Here is a 24,436-nt window from a genome sequence, read left to right as displayed (position 1 = left end):
AGCTCCATGAGGGCAGGAACCTGTCTACCTTATTCATTGTTGTTTCCAAAGGACTCATCAAAGAGCCAGACACATAGGTGTTGCAACAAAAACAACTATCTTTGTTGAGTGTCTCAGTGAATGGAAGATTTGAACTGATTGAATTTCTCATCACAGGATTTAGGAAGATTGCCTAAGTAAACTCATCTCCCAGTGAAACTTTGGGATAGGGGCCTGAAGTTTCTTAAGTCATTGGGCCTCTTTAGACAGACATGGTTAGTGCTGCTTCTCATCCCTGATTCCGAGACATTTGACTCCATTTTTAAAAAAATTTTTAAAGATTTTGTTTTTTATAAGAGAGAGAGTGAGAGAGAGCACGAGAGGGGAGAAAGTCAGAGGGAGAAGCAGACTCCCCACCGAGCTGGGAGCCTGATGTGGGACTCGATCCCGAAACTCCAGGATCATGATCTCAGGCAAAGGCAGTGGCTTAACCAACTGAGCCACCCAGACTCCCTTTTTTAAAATATTTTTTTTAAGATTTTTTTTTTTTTTTTTTTTTTTTTTTTTTTTTTACTTAGAGAGTGAGCGCATCTGATTCCTCTTTTAAGGATAAGTCTTAAGTTGCTTCTTCTCCTCAACTCGAACCTATTAGGGCAGCATTGTCTGCCACCCCAAGGATAGAGGTTGACCCAGCACATTAATTAAGTACACATGAAGTAGAATTTGGACATTCAGAGAGCCACACGACAAAGGGGTCGAAGTGTCATACGTGGCACGCCGGGGGTGGGACAGTACATGAATGGAACACGTTTCCTAGAGTTCAGGTTGGTATGGAGAATGGAGAAAAGAATTCTGAGAGACATCCAGAGGGAGATAGAATATAGCTGATCAGTAGGAACTTAATCTCCGAGTAAATGGGTGGAAAATGCTGTTTATAAAGCAAAGTTTCAGAAAGATTTATTTGGGAATAGAGTGGATGCAGAGAGAAACTTAAGGCAGGGAGATCTGTTTGGAAGCTATTATGACAGTCAAAAAGGAAATGATGAGGACCAGCTGCTGGCACAGGACCTGGCACGTAGTAGATGAGCAGCAAATGCTTGCCAAAAGCACAACGGCTCAGTGAGATGGAAAAGAAGAAACAGGTGACAAGAACCAAGCAATACTCCACTGAAACTGACTCACTGTAAGCCGTATGATGAAGAATGGATCACCATCAAAGAGGAGGACGAGAGACAGGAACTAGTGCAGGGGAACGGGGGTGTAGGAATGGAACACAACCAAAGATACCAGAAAAGAGCAACCTCTTTTAATTAAGCCCGAGTTTCTCGAGAGAATAACTGCATGCTATTTTGGGGAAGGGCTCTGAACAACAAAGCCTTTTCTCTTAACCTGAAAGGACAGGGTGAAAGGAAGAACGAATAGATCAGGAACTTTAGATGTTTAGTAGCTTTGCCATCCGTCACTGCATAGCTCAGTCGTGTCATTCCTCTTCCATGAATGCTGGTGACGAGTTCAAAGACTGATGCCAGTAGCTTGCTTTCTAGGGCAACGGGTCTACCTAGAAAATAGATGATTTAGAAGCATAGGGTCTTTTTCTGGGTGCCTGGCTGGCTCAGCCTGTTAAAGCGTCTGACTCTTGATTTCAGCTCAGGTCATGATCTCAGGGTCCTGGGATCAAGTTGGCATCAGACTCTGCGCTCATTGCGGGGGTCGGGGTGAGGTTTCTCTCTCTCCCTCTCCTTCTGTCCCTCACCCGGGCACTCTCTCTAGAATAAATAAATCAGTCTTAAAAAAAAGAAACAGTAATTTTCTTGGATTAAAAAGTTAGCATCTCCTCATCCCGATTGCTCCTTTTCCAGTCTCCTCCTTCCCTTTCTTATTTATCTTAGTTATGGAAACTTCCATGAGAAGCCACCCTGTTGTCAGCATAGCCCCCTGCTTGCACACCCCTCTAGTGTCAAATCCCTTCTCCTCACCTGAGCCCCTGGGCTTTAATTTGTGCACAGAGGTGCTGACACAGCTTTCAAGCCTGCAAATAATTATTACATACTAATATGAAAGGGGCTGAGCTAATCGCTGTGAAGGTAAAACAATTCCTGCTCAGCCTGGGCTCATCATTTAGTGGGAGAGAGAACCTGGCGTGTTGGAGGTGCATGGGAGAAGGGGGGGGGGCAACCACAGCATGTGGACACAGCAGGTGCTCCGTCAGGACTTGTGGGAGAAGTGAGTCCAGGCCCCGGTGAAAGAGCCGTGTAATAAGAGCTAATGGCTGGGTGTTTGTGTGTGTGAGTGTGTGTGTAAAGGTGGGGTTGCAGAGAAAGGAAGGAAAAGAAGTAGGGGAGCCATGGCTGAAAAGCTTGGCCTGAAACAGAGTGTAGAGGGCTTTGAATGATGGCCACAAGGTCACTGGGAGCCTCTGAAGATTTTGAGCTTTATAGCCATTATTCTGGCTTCTGCCATTTTACTGAAATGGCAGAATGATAACTTTTCTGGCATTTGTTTTTGTGAAAGTGATACCAGAGGGCGGAAAGCAGTCTGGAATTGTGGAGTCCAGTTCGGAGGACATCTTATTAGTCCCAGGCAGGAATGGTACTGCTTACGCTGGGGGAGGAAGGAACATTTTGGACACATCTGTGAACTAATGGAAACTGGCAACAATTTAGATAGGAAGGTTGTGGAAGAAATAGAAATCAGATGTTCCTGAGGACTTAGATATATATACAATGCAAATACCTCTATACGGCGGGTGGGGGGGGCTTGTAGTAAGTATATAATAGATGCTAACTATTATTATCCTGTGTGATATGGATTAGTGTTGCCATTAAAGAAACAGGGATTATTACAAACTGGAAAAGAAGACAATCCACTAGAGAAACGGGGAAAAGACCTACCATTTATCACATGCTTGCCACATGGCAGGCGTCGTCTCATTTCATCCTTACAGCAACCCTCTGAGGTCGGTGTTAATTTATTCTTTATTATAAAAGCAAGCTCTGGCGTTGAGAAGAGTGAGATTGTTTTCTGAAGCTCAGCCATCCACTTCCGAATCAACTTCCAGGGTCTGAGCACACCTTTACAAAAGAACATTACAAGGCACTGAGAAGCATTTAAAAAATTTTACAGGTTTACTAGCTATGTTGTTAGCAATCAAATTATCATAGATATCGTATTTCATCTTCAAATTTCAAATACATAAAAAAGGTAAAATGGGTTTAAAGTAGTAGTTATTCTTAACAATGCCGGCAGGAGCACGGATCCAAATGTTTTGGAGAGCAAGTTGACAATTTGCATCCAAAGACTTAAAAAAGTAAATATTTGAACCAGCAATTTAACTTCCAGAGAAATAATTAGGATATGCACAAAGATAAGCAATAAAGATCATTGTCATATATTATTTATATAATAGAAAAACTGTAATTCAATATTCATGAATAGCAAATTATGTAAATAAATCCATAGAATGTACTACCACGGCAGCAATTTTTTTGTTTTTTTAATTTTATTTATTTATTTGACAGAGAGAAATCACAAGTAGATGGAGAGGCAGGCAGAGAGAGAAAGAGAGAGAAGCAGGCTCCCTGCTGAGCAGAGAGCCCAATGCGGGACTCGATCCCAGGACCCTGAGATCATGACCTGAGCCGAAGGCAGCGGCTTAACCCACTGAGCCACCCAGGCGCCCCACTACCGTGGCAGCAATTTAAAGCTAGTGTTACAGAAGAATGAATAATAACCTGGGGTATCAAGTGCAAAAAGCAGATTGTGAGAAGTGTGTGTAATATGACCCCAGGTAATTTTTTGGAGGTAGATATACTTAAGAAAAAGATGTCAAAATATTAATAGCGGTAATCTTTAGGTAATGAGACAACCTTTTTTTTCGTGGTGCCTTTTTATTTTCTAAAACTCCTGCAATGAATATTTATTATATTTGTAAAGAGAAAAAAATTATCTAAATCCTTGAATAAATTTAAAAAAATGCTGAAACCAGAAAGAAGACGTTATAGAATTACATAATGAGTCTGGTTCATGTAGGGGAAATATTTCGTAGGCAGGAGAAGCTCAAGGTCGGGAAGGGGAAATGTAGGGGGAACTGAGGGGGGAAAGGAATGGGAGGATGAGAGGATGGGGACTGGGGGAGACAGAGATAGAGACCGAGACCAGGCCTTCAAGTTCAGGTTTGGGGAAACTGCGACTTCATAGCCCTAAGAGTAAGATCACTGAAGGAGAAACCTCGAAAGGAGAGAGCCAAGAGTCTCAGGGAGTAGAAGTCAGAAGAGACTGTGAAGAGCCAGAGGGGTAGGCAGGGGAAGGAGAGAAAGTCAGGCGATGAGTATCATCTAAGAAGGACGGAGAGCGCATTTCTCTGGGAAAAGACATCCCAGAATAAGACACCTCAGAACGCCACATACTGAAAAGGAGTTAGGGGCAGTGAAGGCGGAAGATGCCCTTCTGTCCAGCAGTTAGCGGGCCATTGTTCCCCCTGGGAAGCACAATGTCAGTGGATGGGATAAAGGGCAGGAGGAAGCCAACCTCAGGGATGAGGAAGAACATAGCCCAGCAGTCAGGGGAAACCAGGGCTCAGTGCTAAGAACCCTGAATGTTCCCACTGCTTCTTGTTTGTTCGATTCAGTTTTAGCATTAGTCTACTCAAGTCAGGGCAGCGGTCACTTTTTCCCGTCTTGGCTAGGACCTCTTAGTGAACTCCACATTTTATGAAAAGCCTTTTCTGTAGAAAAGGCTAGTTACTCTAAGAATGTTTTGAATTTACTTAGTGACTAATACAGCTTGCCCTGTAATTGCTGTGGATAGGATTTCCGTATTCTCTTCACCTCTCACTCCAAGTCGGTAGTAGTCCAGGAAGGTTTAAATATTTTCTCTGTATCTAGTATGTGAAGAGGCCCCAGTTTACATGGGAACAGGAAGGCCATGGTTCTGTCTCTGAAGAAAGTTTAAAAAAAATTTTTAAAGACTTAAAAAACAATTTAAATTAACCTATTTGTTTATATTTATGGTTATGGTTATGGTTATAAAATATATGGATGACTGCCGTGGTGACATCAGGTAACTATGGACTTGACTAGCTAGCTTGCCTCTTTGGGCTAGTTTTTTCCTAGGCCTGGAGGGCTCGTTGTTTCAGTACTACAGCACCATCTGGTGGTTGACCTGAGGTGCTGCACTTTTGAATATTGTGTTTATTTGAAAAACAAAAAAACAGAAACAAAATAATAATTTTTAAAAACCTGGGTCTGTTAAAAATAAATGTAAACTAGTAAAGAAAGACCTGGTATCCTCTAAGAATAGTTCGCAGCCTCTTTTTTTTTTTTTAAATTGAATATTCAGTTAGGAAACCAAATGAAAAAAATTGAAGCCTATGTATCTAAGATTTTTAAAAATCCTCCTTAATGTAGTACTTGATACCCAAAGGTAGAATTATGGGTCTGTCTGGCTTCAGTTGGAATGAAAAGAACCCATATTTGCATCTGATTCTATCTCGGGCCTTCATGCAAAGTTACTGTGTCATTGGAAAGCCACATTCCTTTTTTGGCCCTTGGGACTTTTCATATACTTGTCTTTCCTTCCTTCCCATTAGCTAAAAATTGGTCAATTCTTGGCCAACCTGACTGCTTATCCAAGCTTTTGGAGATGGGTCTAACCCTGAGAAATGGACACATTTGTATGTGATTCAAAGCCTATCTGTGTGTTGGCCCATGACCTACCTCAAAAAGAACCAAGACAGTGTTTACAGGGCAGCATGTCTGTAAGTAGCAACAACAGCACTGTGTGTGTTCGCTGAAGGCATAGGATATCTACACAGGGTCTGCCTTTTTGTCCAGTGTCATTCCTTTCATGGTGATGGGCACCACTGTTTGTTTTCTACTGAATCTTCTCAAAAGAGTAATATGGCAGTAATGAGGTTATCCAAAGCAAAGCAGAAATGTTGGTAGCATCAGCCCAAGAACAGGACCAAACCCTCAAAGTATCAGAATCAGAAGAGTTGAGAGAAGTAAAAACATTTTAGAAGAATGTGAGAAGTGGTGGTGGGTTTGGTAGTTCCCTTCCTTGATGAGGACCTGCAGGCCACAAGAACCCACATGCCTGTTCCCCAGAAGGCTTGAGCCGCTGTGACAGAGGGAGGTTAGGATCTCTATAAAGCAACAAGGGACTTCAAAGATCACCAGTGCCTTGTCTCGGCAGGTCAAGTTATTGCTGCAAAGTAACTTGTTCAGGGTCACAGAGACTGTGGCGTAATCGGAATTTGAAGCTGAATCTGAATCCTTCCATGGAGTTCTTCGAAGTGTTCTTGTTTTCTCACCCCTTTAAAGGGAGATACACTCATTTTTTCTTTGTGTGTATAGACGTATGTACATTTGTTTGAATTTCCTGCCTTTCTCATCATTATCTTCCTTATTTTCGTCTTCTTCTTGAACCTAAGAAAAAAATAAAATTAAACAATCATTTTCTATATGTTGATATATATCTGATATTGACTTTATTTCAAATTGGACCAGAAATTTATGAGACAAAAAACAATGGAATTCAAGTGAATTGCCTTTTCTTATCTTTAGGTAATACAACTTCTCTTTGCTCAGCTGGAGGGCACTTTCCAAGGGTACTTTGTAGGTTGAAGGCTGTCTCCAAGAGCAAAGCGAGCAGTGATTCACACTACTCAGTGGCTGGAAGAACCTGCCTCACTATGGGACTCACTGCAGGTGTCAGTCTTATCAATGCAATTGAAGACAACTTCTCACACTAGAATTATTGATGCGATTCAGGAAGATCAATATGTATTCAGTCAACACAGTTTTTAAAACACCTTCTATGTGTTGGTCATGTGTGACCAACTACTGCAAAAGAAGGGCAATTTAAAATTCACGTTTAAAGATAGATCAAACATTTTCCTTTATTCTTATATCCTATATCCTTAGAAAGGATATACATTTATAGATGTTCCTAATTGGGATTTGAAACTAGAATTAGCTCCAAAGTCTATATCAGGATCCAAGTTGGTTGTTTAAAGGGACAACCTTATAAGAAATGGATGATAAGGGGTGCCTGGGTGGCTCAGTGGGTTAAAGCCTCTGCCTTCGGCTCAGGTCATGATCTTAGGGTCCTGGGATCGAGCCCCGCATCAGGCTCTCTGCTCAGCGGGGAGCCTGCTTCCTTCTCTCTTTCTGTCTGCCTCTCTGCCTGCTTGTGATCTCTCTCTGTCAAATAAATAAATAAAAAAATATATATAAAAAAGAAATGGATGATAATTCTTCTAGAGATTGGACACCTCAGCATTGTTTGATTTAGTAAAACCACACACACACACACACACAAACACAAGCCTTCTAAAAATATTTAAATCCTTTATTTTATCATTTTTTAAAAAAGATTTATTTATTTATTTTGGAGAAAAAACACAAGCAGGAGAGGGAGAGGGAGAGAGAATCCCAAGCAGACTTGAGCTCAGCATGGAACCCGACCTGGGGGCTTGACACAGGAGATGCCAGGATGACCCTGAGACCATGAGCTGAGCTGAAACCAAAAGCCAGATGCTCACCAACTGTGCCACTGAGGCAGCCCTTCATTTAAATCCTTTAAATGAAAGTCCAGTTAGTTCCCGAATGAGAATTATTTGGAGATTCCTTGAGATAAGTATTAACATAAGGCTAAGAAAAGACACAGTTGTAGGTTCTACTATTACATACTGGTATAGGCTCTGCAAATTCTATCAGATGTAAATGAATTACCTTTTACTCTAAATAGATAACAAAATCCTTTCCAGGACAACACGAGCATAAAATCGTGCTTCCAAGTCAGCACAGTTAAATCATTCTATAAAGGCAGCTCTCTCCCCTCTCCTGTGGTGTCCCTTTCATTAATGTGCTCCAGTGTTGGCTTCACTGCTCCCGAGATCCATGAAGCTCCCTGGGCATCTCCTCTCATTCCTCATGCACTTGATTAAGCCTTTCTATTCTTAGAGAATAGCCAGCAATTTTTCTAACACTCTGGTATATATTTAACTGTTATCAGAACTTTTTCTCATCCCTCCATGCTTCAGGCTATGCAAGCCAAGATATTTTTTAAAAAGTATTATTTCTCCTGGGACTTATTGCCTCCATATTAAAGTCATCCTTGGGCCTCTGTCTAAGCCATCCTTATGACACTCGCATTTCAATTAAATCTCCATTCTGCAAGGCCCTAGGCAAGATTCCATACTCTCACCAAAGCATTCCATATGGTGGAAGGTAAATTTATAGTCCCCGAACACAAGCTCCTGGTTCTATGTGGCAGCAGATTTGCTCATTTGTGATACTCTCCTAGCTTCACCCGTCCTAATTTATTTCTGTAAATTACTTGTGCAAATTTCATTTCCCCCTTCCCAGTAGCTGCTTCTCAGAGAAAATACCTAATAAAAATTTTAATATCTTTTGGTCATCATCACAAAACTTGCTTTTTAAAAAAATATTTTTTTTTTGATACTTGATGGAGATAGTTCTTTAGTAGGATTTTGAAGACAGGGATCATCACACCATTGTCACTTTATAGTAGCAATGACAGGGCAAAGGGGTGTTATAAAGCTCCTGCCTTCACCAGCAGCTCATCCCACACTTGAGGGGAGTGGGGTGTGGGGAAGTCAGGGGGGAGGTTTGGAAAGTTATATTTTTGCAAAGACAAAGTACCATGTGAAGACCTCATCTTCCTGCCAGATTGCTGCCCTAAGTGTCTCCTGTACTGAATTCTAGAGCTAACATTGAACTCGAGTCACATTATTGGTTAAGATCAGTCTAGTTTTATAAAAGAGAGGGCCCCAAAACCTATCTTGAGACCAGAATTTGTCAGTGTTCTGAAGTATTTAAATGGAGAATATGTACGTTTCTTCTCTTTGATGCATATGAAGTAGGAGGTACTCTTCCACCCCTGGAAGGCTGAAGAGTGCTTGCAAACCTGCTCCCTTTTACTCAGTTAAAAGTTCATGTTCTGAAAGTATTTTAACTTTATATAACCTCTTCTTGTTGAAAATTTATGACAGTTTTTTTTCTTTGTTTTTGTACACCCTCTTGCAGCCTGTCACATACTGGAATGCCGCAGTGGGATGGCCCAAGATGTCATAAGCACCATAGGGCAGGCTTTTGAACTCCGGTTTAAACAGTATTTGAAAAATCCTTCTTTGAATACTTCTTTTGAAAGGTCAGCCAAGTGTTCTATAATTACTTGACTTACTGTATTGATTCTGTTTTATTTTAAAATGAATTTTCAAGCTCATAAAACGGATCATTTCTTTTCTAACAATAGGCAGTTTCAGTATGAACACGTAATGGCATTTTCTATTTTCCTTCCATTTATATTTGTCCAGATATTTCCTCTTGCTTTGTTTCAAAATTAAAAGAGACACTCAAAGTAGGAAGGGGTATGCTCTGTTTCTCTGCTATTCTACAGAGCTATGAATTAAGTGGTATCATAAAATAACAGACATCAGTACATTTCTCAGAATTGTCAGTCCCAGATCCCTTGCATACAACTTAAAAAAAAAAAAAATCAAGAATGAAGTGCAAAATAGTAAGAATCGAATGTCTGTAGCTAGAATCACTGTTAGTTTGCTGGTTTGCAGTGTAAATGGAGCTAATGTGTGGGGGGCTGGAAGGTGATGTGAACCAAGGAAGTGGGGGGTTCTGTCTGAGGCACAGAGAGTCTGTAAGGAAAGCCAAATCCTTCAGGCCATACAGCCTCCAGCACGTGTGGGGTGTGGTGAGGCCTCTGCCTTGGAGAATTCACACGGAGAGACAAAACTCACTCTTGGCCCCTTATAAATGCACTCATCCCCCAATTAATTATTTTGTGTATCAGTAAACGCTGGGTTTGGGGATCTGCTTTTATAAGGTGGTCTGGGGTAGCAAACGAGAGGGGGTTACCAGGAGGCCTTCATGTTGAATTTTTCCCAGGATAACACTTACATCTTAGTGCTATCATGCTGTTGACATGTAATGAACCCAGCAAAACTATGTCGGTTGTTAGTGGAGTCGGTTCAATCCAAAAGGACTTGATTTATTCTTTTTCATAAGAAACTTCTACTAATTCCAATTTGGAAGGAAAGTTGTTTGTTTTTTTGTCCTGTTTTAGTTTTTAAAACAATGCATGTTTACATAAATCTACCCACTTGCCACATATGGTTCCAATATTTCTTTATAAATCCCATATAGTCCTCCAGATTTGTGCAGACAAGATAGCTGGCCAGAGCCCTTATGCTTTTCATCTTGGTTTAATAAACAGGGCCAGGCCCTCTGCCCAATATCTAATTTTTTTTTTAGGAAAACATTTCCAAAATGGTACAATCAAAGCATGCTAAAGATATTAAGGAAAACCTTATTTTTATATCCTACTGACAAAAATGACATACATTCAGAGAGCTCATAGGTATGTGTGTATGTGTGTGCGTGTGTGTGTGTGTGTGCGTGTGTGTGTGTTTCTTAATCACTGGGAGGAGAAACAAAAGCATCACCCTTGGCACTTTCTGTTGGCTTAGCCTACTTTAATTGTCTATGGAAAGCTAAACAACCATCTGGCTGCTTCCATCCAGATGTTTGACATCACTTCCGAACAGCTATAAACTTAAAACTTGAATGCAGAGTTTTTCAGGATGATTTTGTGTGGTTCCGATCCCTCTGCCTCCCCTGCAGCATCCAAATTCCCGCTCAGCTTCTAGGGGATTCTTTTTTTTCCCTTACAGTGAGGAGGTGCCCAGTGATGGTCCCAGCGAGGAGAGAGAAGACCCTGAGTACTACAATGAAATCCCAGGGAAGCAGCCACCTGCGGGGGGCGTTTCCGACGTGCGGCTCAAAGTCCAAGCCACAGAACCCATGGCTTACTGCCCCATTCGGTGTGAGAAGTTGTGCTATTTGGTAAAGGATGTTTTATTGTTACTGAAACGTAGCAACGCGATTCTGTCCTTGCGCCTGGAGAGTTTAATTTGAGAGTTTCCAAATGAGAGTTTAGAGAAAGTATCATCCTCCTCAGGACAGAGCCAGAGAATGAATCACTGTCGGAGCCTGCACTCCATCATTTTCACTCCGAGTCCCCCGCCCTCGGCCTACGTGGATGGCTTCACGTCTCCCTTTGCTGGGAAGACCCTGGCAGGCCAGCATGGGGTGCTCCACGTCACCCGTCCCCATCTCCTGTCTTGCTCTGTTCTCCTTGCTCCACCTCAGCTCCTGCCCCCCCACCCCCAGCCAGTCCTGTCCCTGAGCTCCTGGTCCCATCGCCCCTTCCAACCCTCTGCCTTGGTTCTGTCCATTAACCTCCCCCCCACCCTGCCCCATCTCAATCTTCACTTACTCTTTGTCTACTGGTTATCTCTTCCAGAAATCAATTTGGACCCCTCCAACCAACTCGTAATGTCTCACCTCCTTCTCATTTTCCTTATACGCACAGACATCTAGAAAACGTTGTCTCTATCACATCAGCACTGAATTTCTAAGATCTGAATTCTGCTTGACAACTTGACAGAAATGACCTTTACAGTAGTCAACTGTGGTTCACCGATGGCTTAATTGCTAAATGAGTTTTCTTCTTCAATCTTCTGAACCTGGCTACAGAATCGGGTACCTGCAGGCTGCCTCTTCCTCTTTTTAGACCTCTTCTCTGATCTTCTAAAGCAGTTCTATTGTGTCATTCTTACCCCCCATCTCTAGTTGCTGCTTTTTTCACTTTATTTCATGTTCTCCAATAATTTATTATGAATGTTTTCAAACATACAGAAAAGTTGAAATAATTATGCAGTGAACACTCACACATTCACCATCAAGAGTCTACAGTTAACTACAATTAACGTTTCACTGAATTTGCCTTGTCATCCTATGTAGCTATCATCCATCAACATATCTTATTGTTGGTGTGTTTCCAAGTAAGTTACATTTTTCTTTTCTTTTCTTTTTGGCATCTTTTTTAAAATATAAATTTTGTTAGATAACGTATAGTGCAGTATTGGTTTCTGGACTAGAATTCAGTGATCCACCACTTACATACAACACCCAGTGCTCTTCACAAGTGCCCTCCTTAATGCCCATCCCCCACCTAGCCCATCCCCCACCCACCTCCCTCCATTAACCTACCGTATGTCCTCTGTCATTAAGAGTTGTGCGCCTGGGTGGCTCAGTGGGTCAGAGCCTCTGTCTTCAGCTAAGGTCATGATCCCAGGGTCTGGGATCAAGCCCCGCATTGGGCTCTCTGCTCAGTGGAGAGAGCCTGCTTCTCCCTCTCTCTCTTCCTGCCTCTCTGCCTACTTGTGATCTCTGTCTGTCAAATAAATAAATAGGGTCTTTAAAAAAAAAAAAAAGTTTCTTATGGCTTGTTTCCCATTTTCCTTTCTTCCCCCTCTTTCCATATGCTTATATGATTTCTTTCTTAAATTCCACATGTGAGATCATATGGTATTTGTCTTTCTCTGACTGACTTATTTCGCTTAGCATCATACACTCTAGTTCCATCCATGTCATTGCAAATGGCAAGATTTCATCCTTTCTGATGGCTGAGTAACATTCCATTGTGTATACGCCACATCTTCTTTATCCATTCAATAGTTGATAGACATTTAGGCTTTCTCCATAGTCTGGCTATTGTTGATAATGCTGCTATAATATCTTTTCTTTATATCTGATTTTCTTACTCCCTCCCCTGCAAGCCCAAGCCCTTGACCTTACCATCCTTTCTCTGTCTTTGGCCTTGCCCTTGTCCTTGATTTCTCTTCTGGCATGACATTTGTGTACACACTCCTCCAGCTTCTCTGTTTTCAACCATTACCTATCTCTCCAGGTATAATGCCATAAGCATTACATTGTTTGTCTTAAGATTGAACTCAGCATTTTCTCTGTGACTCCAAACCACAATCCTCTATTGATTTACTCGTGTATATTAATGGCACTGCTGTTATGTCATTAATCTGCAGTCTTTTGTTTTTCTCACACTTTGGACTCCATATCAGCTCAGTCTTCAAGACGTAGGAGTCTAAAATGAAATATTTTGAATCTACCCAACCTCTGTCATTCCTGTTGCACCTTTTAAGTTCTGGTCTTCACTTGCTCTCATGATTCTGAAAACCCCTTCCTTGTCTCTAATTTCATTCCCCCAAAGCCTTCTGCGTGGTACTGCCAGAATGATCTTTCTGAAGTATAGATATTGTCCTTTTCAAAGACATCAGTGATCTCATTCCATTATTGAAGACATCTATCTATCTATTTATCTATCTATTATATTTGGGATCATTGCAACCCTTTTTTTTTTTTAAGATTTTATTTATTTATTTATTTGACAGACAGAGATCACAAGTAGGCAGAGAGGCAGGCAGAGAGAGAGGAAGGGAAGCAGGCTCCCTGCTGAGCAGAGAGCCTGATGCGGGGCTCGATCCTAGGACCCTGGGATCGTAACCTGAGCCGAAGGCAGAGGCTTTAACCCACTGAGCCACCCAGGTGCCCTTCATTGCAACCCTTTGATGGAAAAGATTTTCAAAGATGGAAAGTGAGCCGGGCATAACCTCAGTAGAGTAGGGCTCCAATCTGTCACTCTTAGATAGAGGTTTGCTAAATACTGAGTGTTTATACAAGTGTCCTGGAAATCACACTTTCTGGTTGAGACTCGGATTGAGTCCTGGAATGGGACCTCCCAAGCAAAGCAGTAACCCTCAGGCTATAGGCCTTATATCGGCAGCCTTTATGGCTCCCTGCTTCAGACCCACCTCTGCAGCCCGCAGGGAATGCACTATCACAGGAGTCCCCACTCCCCACCCCAAATCTCAGTTTCCTATCAGACACTTCCTGTGTCAGAAAGTGAAGTTGTCTGCTGGGAGCATTACTGGTGTTACTAGCGTTCTGTTTGTCCTGTTTGTTTTTTGAAAGTCTGACTGTATGCTGCGTTTGTAAATGTTTCACAATTTTTTTTTTCTTTTTTTGTGCAGCCTGGGAACTCCAAGTGTAGCAGTGTGTACGAGAACTGTTTAGAACAAAGCCGAGCAATAGGTAGGTACAATTGTCTTTCCCCATCTGCCACTCTCCTTATTCCTTGCAAGTCATATGGGGGTGTGTGGCCCTGGCTCTTAAACACCTCAGGGGGAAGGCGGGTGTATATAACCAGACACATAATGCTTCAGCTGCAGGCTTCCCACATTCTGAGCGGCCCAGAATGCCACATGTGCGTCACTTGGACTGTTCATGGTTTTGCCTCGTGCTTGTGTGCTCGACCACACCATCATTCTACCTTAGGAAGTGTTGCCCTGCTTTCACATCATATTACGTCTTCCTGGAAAGCTGCTTTCTCTGCTTAAAACTCAAGGGAGTTCCACTTCAAAGAAGATCAGACATTAAGTTAATGTGAAAATTGATGTGTGTCAAATCCATTAGGATTAAGATAAAATCTTTTAAGCAGAAAACCAAAAGAAATCTGAAATGTGAGGGTCCCAATTAGGGGCCCATGTACCTCACACTTCCCAGGGAATTAAGTGTCTTATTATTGCACGTGATAATTGGGGTTGGACACAACTTTCCCACAACACAAATGTAGAACGTCAGCCACCAAACTGGAAATATGGTTCCATAAGGTCATGCTGCTAGTTAGTCATTTAATTCTTATAAATTGTTGAAAGTACTTATTTCTTTGGGAAGCAAAGTTTTGCAGCATTAGAGGGGGAGAGAACTGGATGATATAAGTAATAGGATGGAGGATAAAGTTGGGTAATGAAACTCAGGGACTTAAATTAGCAGGAACTTACTACCTAGAAGGTAGTCACTTCTAAGGATACTTTCATACTTCCTCCTTCGGACTTATGCCAATGTAATCTATAAATTTTATTATTGTTGTTTTTTGAGAGAGAGAAAGAGAGAATGGGGAGGTCAGGGCAGAGGGAGAGGGAGAATCTTACAATATGGGGCTTGATTTCACAACATTGGGATCATGACCTGCACTAAAATCAAGAGTCAAATGCTTAAGTGACTGAGCCACCCAGGTGTCCCTAATTTTATTATTTCTTGTACGGGGGGATACATGAAAATTTATCATTTTAGGTACAGCTATGATTACTACCTCCCTCTACCGTGCAAAAATAATAGGAGTAGTGAGCTAAGACAGTATTGTTAATTCTCTAAAAATATGGTTCTTTTTGATAGATGTTAAAATTCCATGCCATTATTTAAAGTTATTAACAACTTTAACCTAACTTTTAATAATATGACTAAAACAAATTAAGCTAATGGTAAGTGTAAATGTCTTTTTACACCTCTGATCCCTAGAAGCTATATTCCTCCCTCGCTCCTTTCCCTTACTCAGAAATCCCTAAGCTAAGGGTTTAATAATAGTCAGGACCATATCACATATGCCCTGTAGCATGATAATCATTTCCTGCCTGTGCTGAAGCTCACTTGGAAATAAGTCCATGTCCTGTTTCATCTGACTGTATCTCTTCATTTATGCAACACTTCACTCAGTGGTTATTTACAAGGCCTCCTGTGGGTCTGGTCCTATGCCAGATGGTAGGAATGGAGTCACAACCAGTACTCATGTTTGCAGTCAAAGCAGGAAGACACATCTTAAGCAAATGTTGACAGATAGAATGAGCGTTTCAAAGCCCAGCATGTTATGGGAACAAACAACAGGGAAGCCTAAATTAATCGAGGGGGGCTATACAGGGTCTTTCTAAATGTTCTCCAAGCAAACAGCGAAATCAGGACCTGAGGGATGAGTGGGAATTATCCAGGCACAGAGAAGGAAATGCGGAAGGAGGGGCAAGAGAGGGAGAGAGCATGAAAAGTATAAATGGGAATTAGAATTCCTGGTGTGCCTGGATCCCTTCCTAGATCACTGCACAGTTAGAGGACAGGAGAGAGAGAGAGAGAGACTTGGACCTAGAATAGAGTCCTAAGGAACTCCATCATTTTTGGTCCCATATACCCCTTCCTTCCCAGCTCATCTTCCTCCTCACCATTAAACAAATCATCTTGGGACGTCCTTCTGTCCTCAGTCACTTGGCTTTTAAAGGGAACTCACTGAAGGGAAACAGCCATCATTCCTAGAATAAGGTAATATATGCTCAGTCACAACACTCCCATTGGAGAAAAGGGGCATGACCCCCCTTTTTTCCCTGTCAAGAACCCCAAAACACATTTATGAAGGGATTAATGGATATAGAGATACTGTCTCAGCTTTATTCAAGATACTTCTTTTTATAAGTGTAATCTTTTTCATAGAATCCAATTTATTTTTTTGTTTATCTTGGTTTTAATTCTTGTCAAACCCAACAAACAGTGTAACCCCTTATACTTTCATGGTTTATACGTGCCTTAAGCTAATGTAAGCAGATCCAAACTTATGAAGAGCCTTTATTTGGAGCCTGGAATATACTTTTCCAGAATTAGTCAATTCCAGAATTAATTTTAGCCATGATGGCTATCTCCTAGACAAGTGCACCATCTTCTTCTATTCTGGTTTGCCTGTATTAATGAGCTTAAATGTATATTTTGGAATGACAAATACAACAATAGAAGATTCTATTGCAAGTGCCTGTTCTTCAGTTGTACTCTAACTGTAGGATAGTCTGTAACCGGTACAGAGCTGCCTTCCATGTGGTGGCCCTGAGATAACAGTTCGTAACTGGGAGCCTTTCCGAATCTTGGGAAGGTGAGAGATGGTATTAGCAGTTTGGAAAAAGTCCTCCCGCGGGATACTTTTTTCCCCTGAAAATCACAGAGCTGTAACATTGTTTCCTTAGAAAAGCAGGTTCTAGGGCACCTGGGGGGCTCAATGGGTTGGGCCTCTGCCTTCAGCTTGGGTCATGATCCCAGAGTCCTGGGATCGAGCCCCACATTGAGCGCTCTGCTCAGCGGGGAGCCTGCTTCCCCCTTTCTCTCTGTCTGCCTCTCTGCCTACTTGAGATCTCTGTCAAATAAATAAATAAAATATTTTTAAAAAAAGAAAGGAAAAGAAAAGCAGGTTCTAAGTTCCCCCAAGGAGCCAGAATGCTAGGGAGCCATCTCTCTAGACCTCGGCCACTAAGGCCATAGAGGGATAGAAGAACCCAACCCCCACTCCAGGGGCCATAATAAATAAGGCCACTCGTATTGTGGTAGGAAGGACTTTATTACTGTGGTGTCCATTCATTCACAGACACCCAGAAATCAGGTGTTCCTAACTTGGGGCCTCCTGTGACTACTTGGACCTATGTTTAAAAACTGTTCTGAAATTCCTGACCAATGAGCAAATTAATAGCAGTTTCCAAAATAGCAAATACATAAATTTTATGGCTTTTCCTAGAGATTTATACTTAAGCATTTGAGAGACACCTATACAAATATTTTCAATAAGGTTTGGCTTTTTTTTTTCTCCTAAGACATTTATTTATTCAAATACTGACTCAAAAGGGGAGGTGAATCATAAGAGACTATGGACTCTGAAAAACAATCTGAGGGGTTTGAAGTGGCGGGGGTGTGGGAGGTTGGGGTAGCAGGTGGTGGGTATTATAGAGGGCACAGATTGCATGGAGCACTGGGTGTGGTGAAAAAATAATGAATAATGTTTTTCTGAAAATAAATAAATTGAAAAAATTTGAAAACAAAACAAAGCAAAAAAAAACCGTGAATGCCAGTATATTATAAATACCGTAATAGCCTTCTGCTTGTTGACATAGTTAATTATATTTATCACCAGACTTAGGAAAGAAACCTGTCCCTGCTACTAAATTCTCTTGTGGAAAAAATTAATTAGCTAAGCAGAATAATATTTCCCTGACCTTCAAATTAAAATGGAAATAAGATGCTTGTAATCAAGAAGACATTAAATTCCCCAAACCCTAAGGGTTTGCACTTGAAAACTTTGGTACTTAAAGTATATACACTGCTTATATGATGTGTTTGTTTTCTGCCACCAATCTCCTCTTCGGCAGGTTGGATAGGTTCGTGGAATAACACTTGGCAAAAAGAAATTTTGTGGTTAAGCTCTTCTCAGCCACACACTTGACCCAAGAAAGATTTTAAATTTGGGTATAGAGTGGAGTACATATATTTATTTTAAGGCAACATTGCTGAGTTAAATAGAATAGTGCAGTTGAAGAAAAGGAATGGTTGTTTTCAAGAGAGACTCGGTAAGACATGAATGCTTCTGTGTAATCCTATGGAACGGTAAACCTGATGTGGTCAGCTCATGCCATGGTCTCTAAGGGGCAGATGAGTCAGGATCTTGTGTTAAAGAATGACTCAGAACGTAGGGGGTCAAATATGCTGAGAAAGGTAGACCAGGTGGACATTTTTATTTCAGCATCTGTTCATTCAGCTGACAAACATTTTTCCTTCGAGTGCCTGCTTCGCACCAGGTATTGACGTTGCAGAAGATACACAGATAAATGAGTTCTAGTCTCTTCTTAAGGACTCGAGGAATTTGCAGTCTCAAGGAGAAGACAGACAGACAAGCAAACATACATTACGTTATGAAGTGGCATCTAACCCAGCCTGGGGGAGGGAAGAACTAAGGGGGAGGCTTCTTGAAGGAGGTGAATTCAGAACAGAATCTTAAAGGACAAATGGGGATTAGGTACAGAAAGGGATAGCTAAGAACCATGTGCAGAGCCCCAGCATCAATGAATAAATAGGTAACTGAGCAGATATTATCTAGTAAGCAGGCACTATTTCCAGTGAGTGTCTCACACACATTCTTTCATTTATCCTCACAAGTGTATTCTAAGCCAGACACCCCCATTTTACAGAAATGAAAACTAACACTTTGAGACATTAAGTAAATTTCCCTAGGCCACACCAACAGTAAGAAGTATCACAGAGGTTTGAACTGGTCCATGTTAATTTAGAAGCAGACCTCTTACAAACACTTGTGATCATAGTCTACTTTCAATGGATTTTTATCAGCAGACACTCCTAAATAAACGGTAATTCAATCACATATAAGTTATATATATATATATATACATATATATATATATACTAATATGTTATACATGTCTTACAACACACACAAAAATAGAACATTTCAAATTTAGAGTTAATGATAATAAAGGCATTTTAAAAATGTCTTGGTGACATTCATAGAAAATGTTAATATGATAATAAAATTATGTTAATATGCATGGATTATAACACACACAGAAAATAGACAATTTTAAAGTTAGAGTTAATGATAATAAAGACATTTTAAAAATATATTGCTAATTATAGTGGCTGAATACTCTCATTAGATAATAGCTCAGTATCTTAAGGTAATATCATTGAGATGTCATTGGTATATATATATATTGGGCTAACGTGTCCAAATATACATTTAGAGCATTTACTGACAGAATAGGCATACATCCACATTTCAGATCTTTATTTTAACTTTTGGGAGGCCAGAGTTCTGATCTAATTAGATCATTCTTGTTTATATAAGCTCAGGATGCAGCTGAGGAAGAGTTTGTAATAAAAGAATGATCTTCCGTCTTTGATTTACTGGCAGCAATCTTTTAGCCACTTACCCATTTATGAAAGTAAGTTTCGTTTAAACTAGATAATATAATTCATAAATGCACATAACCAAGCAAATGGAAACTGTCATGTCTTGTAAAATGCAACAAAGAAACGAGGTGCCCTGATCCCCCCTTCTTTAGAAGCCCCACTCCTCCTCAGGATATCCCATATGCAGAGTCTGATGGGGGACAACATGATGTGTGACAGCTGGCAGACCAAGACGAAAGAAGGAGTAGGTAGTAAGGCTGTAGTCTTCTAACTGGGCTTCCCCTTTTTGGTGTACTCTCGAGTTTCTGTATTTTATATTATAAGGATTATAGCGCTATTCATCATGATGTGAAATCCAATATAAAGTTGGCCCTTTTGGGGCCACATTAAAGGGGTTTAATGACAGAAACAATAAAAGGACCGATGTTTTATGATAAGACAGTGGAATGTCACAAGTGTCGCCACTTCAGGTCAGCCTCACAGGAGTCTTGTAGCCCATGTGGCCAAAAATACAAATGAAGTTGTTTAAACAGAAAAACAAAAATATTCTGTCCTGGCATTCTGAGGACAGAACCATTTGGATGGTACAAAATACTTTGTGCCATTGGGTACTGAAATCTGGTGCTAGCTAGCATCCATTCATTCAGTGACTGTTTGTTGTCATATTATGTGCCAGGTTTGTGCACACAGAAGACAGGATCCCTACCTTCATGGAACATGGAGTATAGATGCAGGGCAAACATTAAACAAAATGATGTAATAGAATTATTCTTGTGATAGGGGCTCCAAAGGTGAAGAACAAACTTCTAAGAAAGCAGAGAGTCTTAGTGTGGTCTGAGAAGGTCAGCGAAGGCTCTATTGAGAAAAAAGATATTAAAACTAACACCTGAAGAGTGAGGGTCATGGAGAAGTGGTGGGAAGAGCCTGTCAATCAGAGAAGATGGCCTTATGGTGGAGATTATCCTTGAAGAAGGTCAATGTGATTGAGGGGCATGGAGGTACAAGGGAAGCTAGACAGGCAGGACCAGGGCTTGGGGCCTGTTGAAGAGTTTGAGTTTTATCCAAATAACAATTGGAGGTAGTTAAGGGGTTCTTAAACCACTGAAAAATATGATCAGATTTCAATAAAAAGATCATTTTGGCCACAGCGTATAGAATAGAAGAGAAGAGGAGGGAACAGAGTAGGAGTGAAGAAGGCGATAACCTGAGGGGTGGGTTCTTTCCATTAAATACCGGAATAAACATCAGCAATTGATTTGATGCTGAGCTTAGCAAAACAAAATTTTGGGCATAGAGAGAAGGCAGACTTTGCATTCTTAATAATTTTAAATAATGAGGATTTTGAAAAGCAGTTTAAGGGCACTTGAGTGGTGCCCTCAGTTGGTTCGGCATCCAACTCTTGATTTTGGCTCAGATCATGAGCTCAGGTCGGGAGACTGAGCTCCATACTGGGTTTCATGAAGGATGTGCAGCCTACATAAGAGTCTCTCCCTCTCCCTCTATCCTCTCCCACCCCAGCTCGCGTGTGCATGCTATCTCTCTCTCTAAAAAAAAGTGGGGTGTCTGGGTGGCTCTTTGGGTTAAGTGTGCGACTCTTGGTTTCAGCTCAGGTCATGATCTCCGGGTTGAGGGATCGAGCCCCACATTGGGCTCTGTGCTCAGTGCAGAGTCCACTTGTCCCTCTCCTTCTGCTCCTTTCCCTGCTAGGGCTCTCTCTCTCTCTCAAATAGAGAAACAAATAAAAATCTTTTGTTTTTTTTTTTTTTAAAGGCAGTTTAAATAATAGATATTCAAGTTCTGTGTGGCACGTGTGTTTTCTTGGTTCCTGGACCACAGCCTTGAGCAGTGTTAAGTGTGGTTTGTATTGTTCGCTGGACAGTTGGCTCTCTTTTTTCTCTGGCTGATCCTCTCTCGGGTCTTCTTGGTTTGTTTCCTATCTGGTGTTGAAGTAGAGGGTCAGCTGAGGGGCTGTCAGAGAGAGTCTGGGAGTCCAAGGGGAGGGTTCTTTCTCTCAAAGCCTGGTGTTCATCTTGTTTTTACAGGTCAAATCTAGAAGTCAGTATTAAAATTTGTATGGGATGGGGGTGGCTTTTCCCTCCCTATCAGTTCTAGACTCAAACACGATTTTACTTATTGTTTGCAAAGTAAAAATATGATACATTGATATGATACATATGATATGATACATTGATATGTATCAATGTACAATGATACATTGATCATTAATCACTACAGGTAATGCACCAGAGAGAGGAGTGCAATCCCATCGAGATTCCTCATTAATGAAGCAAACATGTCGAGTGGATTTCTTCAATGACCCCTGCTACATAAATACACAGGCTCTTCAAAGTAGACTTGGCTCTGCCCCAAATCAAGGCTCAGCTCACCCCCTGGGGAGCCCATGGCACCGTGAAAGTAAGTAGCTGCTCACTGTCTGTATTAGCGTCCTATGGCTGCTGTAACGAGTTACCGCAAACTGAGTGTCTTAAGGCAACAGAAATTTATTATGTCACAGTTCTGGAGTGGTTCCTTCTGGAGGCTCTGGAGGAGAAGCCATTCCATGCCTTTCTCCCAGCTTCTAGTGACTGTTGGCAATTTTTGGTGTTCCTCGGCTTGTAGACACATCAGTCTCTGTCTCGGTCTTCACATGGCCTTCACCTCTATGTCTCAAACCTCTCCCTCCTGTGTCTTCCAGGACAATACCTTTCTCTTCTAGGTGGGCCCTAAATCCAGGAAGATCTCATCTCGAGATCCTTGATTTAATTACACGTACAAAGACCCTTTTTTTTCAAATGAAGCCACATTCACAGGGACTAGGGATCAGGACTTGAACATATCATTTGGGGGGCCACTATTTAACCCACTACACTGTCTCTCATTTTCAGGAAGTCTGTTTCATTGGCCTCATTTTCAGGGAATGAAAAGGATTCTTACCTCAGTCTTATACCATAGTTAATTGTGGAGATGTTATGGATTTCAAGGTTTGGGGACTTTGATTTTGAATAATCTTTTCAGATACTTTAATGGCTCCCAACTTTTGGTTTCTCCTGTGTACTTTTGCTGAAGTAAGGACTGTCAAAGCCAGGATATGATTTTGAATTTGTTGGCTTGCATTAGGAACAATGACCATTATCTGGCTCTGCTTGGTGATGGTTTTACTTTTATTCATTTCAAAACTCCTTGTTAAGTCGTCTATACAGCACTAAAATAACATGGCTCCTTTCTTCAACCATAGCCTGTGAGTAAAATACAGTAAGACAAACATCATTTTCCTGCTAAATTGCTTCCAGGGGTAAATACATGAATAGGAACATAAATAAATAAAAGCAAAACAAACAAAAAGCCTACAATCAATTAAAAAATGAGTAAACCAAAAAATGCTTTTTGTAAAATATTAAAGTCTATTGGGTTCAAATTTGGGTGAGCCAAATTTGGTTCACTCCAAGGATGGAGAACCAGTTGTTCAGAAAGCCCTTTTGCTAGCCGAGGAAGTCTCTCCAGACTGCCAAGGGCAACTTTCCAGCTAGTGTGAGCAAAGACAAGATGAATTTTGAAGGAGATATTGCTGAACCCAGACTTCACCAGACCATCTTAACTCCTAAACTAAGAAACAAAGGTCCTCATTGCCAGCCACATGACAAGTGAGCCACCTTCTTGCAAGCTTTCTAAGACCCGTCTTGGCACCCAGACAACCTGGTTGGATTCTTTGGAAGCAAACACTGAGATGGGGTTTGGGCCTGTGGGGTCTTTATTGGGATCACTATCAGGAAGGGAGGGGGAGCCAGTAGGCTTAGGCAGAAGGAGAAGCAGTCCAGACAGAGCCTCAGCCAACCCTACTGAGAGTATGTGGGGCCCATCAGAGCTGTCCCACACTGGTCCCAAAGGGTTGGGCTTTTATCCCACTTGTCTCAATCTTTAGGTAGAGGCTGCATGAGGGAGGGCAAGCCTTTGGGCAAGGAAGCATTCTGCTGGTGAGGCAGAGCCTGAAGGGGCAGTCAGCTGCAGGCTGGCTGTTGACATCTGGGGCACTTGGTCCTTCACTGTCTGGAAAATGGAGGCTAAGTAGTTACAACAAAGCTAACAATTACCCAGTTATCTGGGTAGCGCATCTCCGTGTTTACCACAGAGGGTATCTCGGGTCACGGATGATGGGATATACAGTTGATTCATATTTCTGCAGTGAATTTAACTGTTCAGTGTTCAGTGACTAGTGTGAATAAGGCAGTATTTGTTAGAGGGACTGTTTTTTGAAAGAAGTTTCTGGACCTCAGAAGTAACTTGCTAAGAATATATACTTGATAGCTTCCATTTCACAGACTTCTCAGAGCACCAGTGTATTATTAGAAAAGTCATTTATTGGGTGCCCCAAATTAGGTGATCTGGGATATTCATTGATTCATAACTGCAGTTTCTTTATAAACAAATCTCTAATGTTAGAAATCTTTAAAACTCAGCCAGGATATGGAAGCAACCTAAGTGTCCATCGATATATGAATAGATGAGGAAGGGGTGTGTGTGTATGTGTGTGTGTGTGTGTGTGAGAGAGAGAGAGAGAGAGAGAATATTATTACACAGCCATAAAAATTCACAGCCATAAAAAAGGATGAGATGGGGCCATTTACATCAATATGGATGGACGTTGAGAGCATTATGCTTAGTCGGAAATAAGTCAGACTGAGAAAGACGAATCCTGTGTGATTTCCCTCATATGTGGAATCTAAAAAGACAGCAAATGAATAAACAAACAAGAAGCAGAATTAGACCTATAAATACAGGGGAAAAAACCGATGGTTGCCAGAGAGGAGAGGACTGAGGGGATGTGCAAAATGGGTGGATAAAAGCCTCCAGTTATGGAATGAATAAGCCATTGGAATAAAAGGCACAGCATAAGGGGAAAAATCTGTGTCATTTAAGCAAAGAAACATTGCCTTTTGCCATAGACAATTCAAGGTAAAAATCAATCTATAATAACATTCCTGTCATTAGTTGGAAGTAAATAA

At 41.3% G+C, this 24,436-nt stretch overlaps 1 protein-coding gene across 1 annotated transcript in view; it reads left to right on the top strand.

The window, feature by feature from the left end:
* SHC4 (SHC adaptor protein 4) overlaps positions 1 to 24,436 on the top strand; it is a 135,039-nt gene that overhangs the window by 90,155 nt on the left and 20,448 nt on the right. The window contains exons 7-10 of the mRNA XM_059372782.1: positions 9,030 to 9,153; positions 10,691 to 10,862; positions 13,910 to 13,970; positions 21,672 to 21,851. Coding sequence (XP_059228765.1) covers positions 9,030 to 9,153; positions 10,691 to 10,862; positions 13,910 to 13,970; positions 21,672 to 21,851 — 537 coding nt within the window. The remainder of the gene's footprint in view (positions 1 to 9,029; positions 9,154 to 10,690; positions 10,863 to 13,909; positions 13,971 to 21,671; positions 21,852 to 24,436) is intronic.

The sequence above is a fragment of the Mustela nigripes genome, chromosome 13 (genome assembly GCF_022355385.1).
Source record: "Mustela nigripes isolate SB6536 chromosome 13, MUSNIG.SB6536, whole genome shotgun sequence".
Taxonomy (NCBI): Eukaryota; Metazoa; Chordata; class Mammalia; order Carnivora; family Mustelidae; genus Mustela; species Mustela nigripes.
This window is presented reverse-complemented; position numbering and strand designations above follow the sequence as displayed.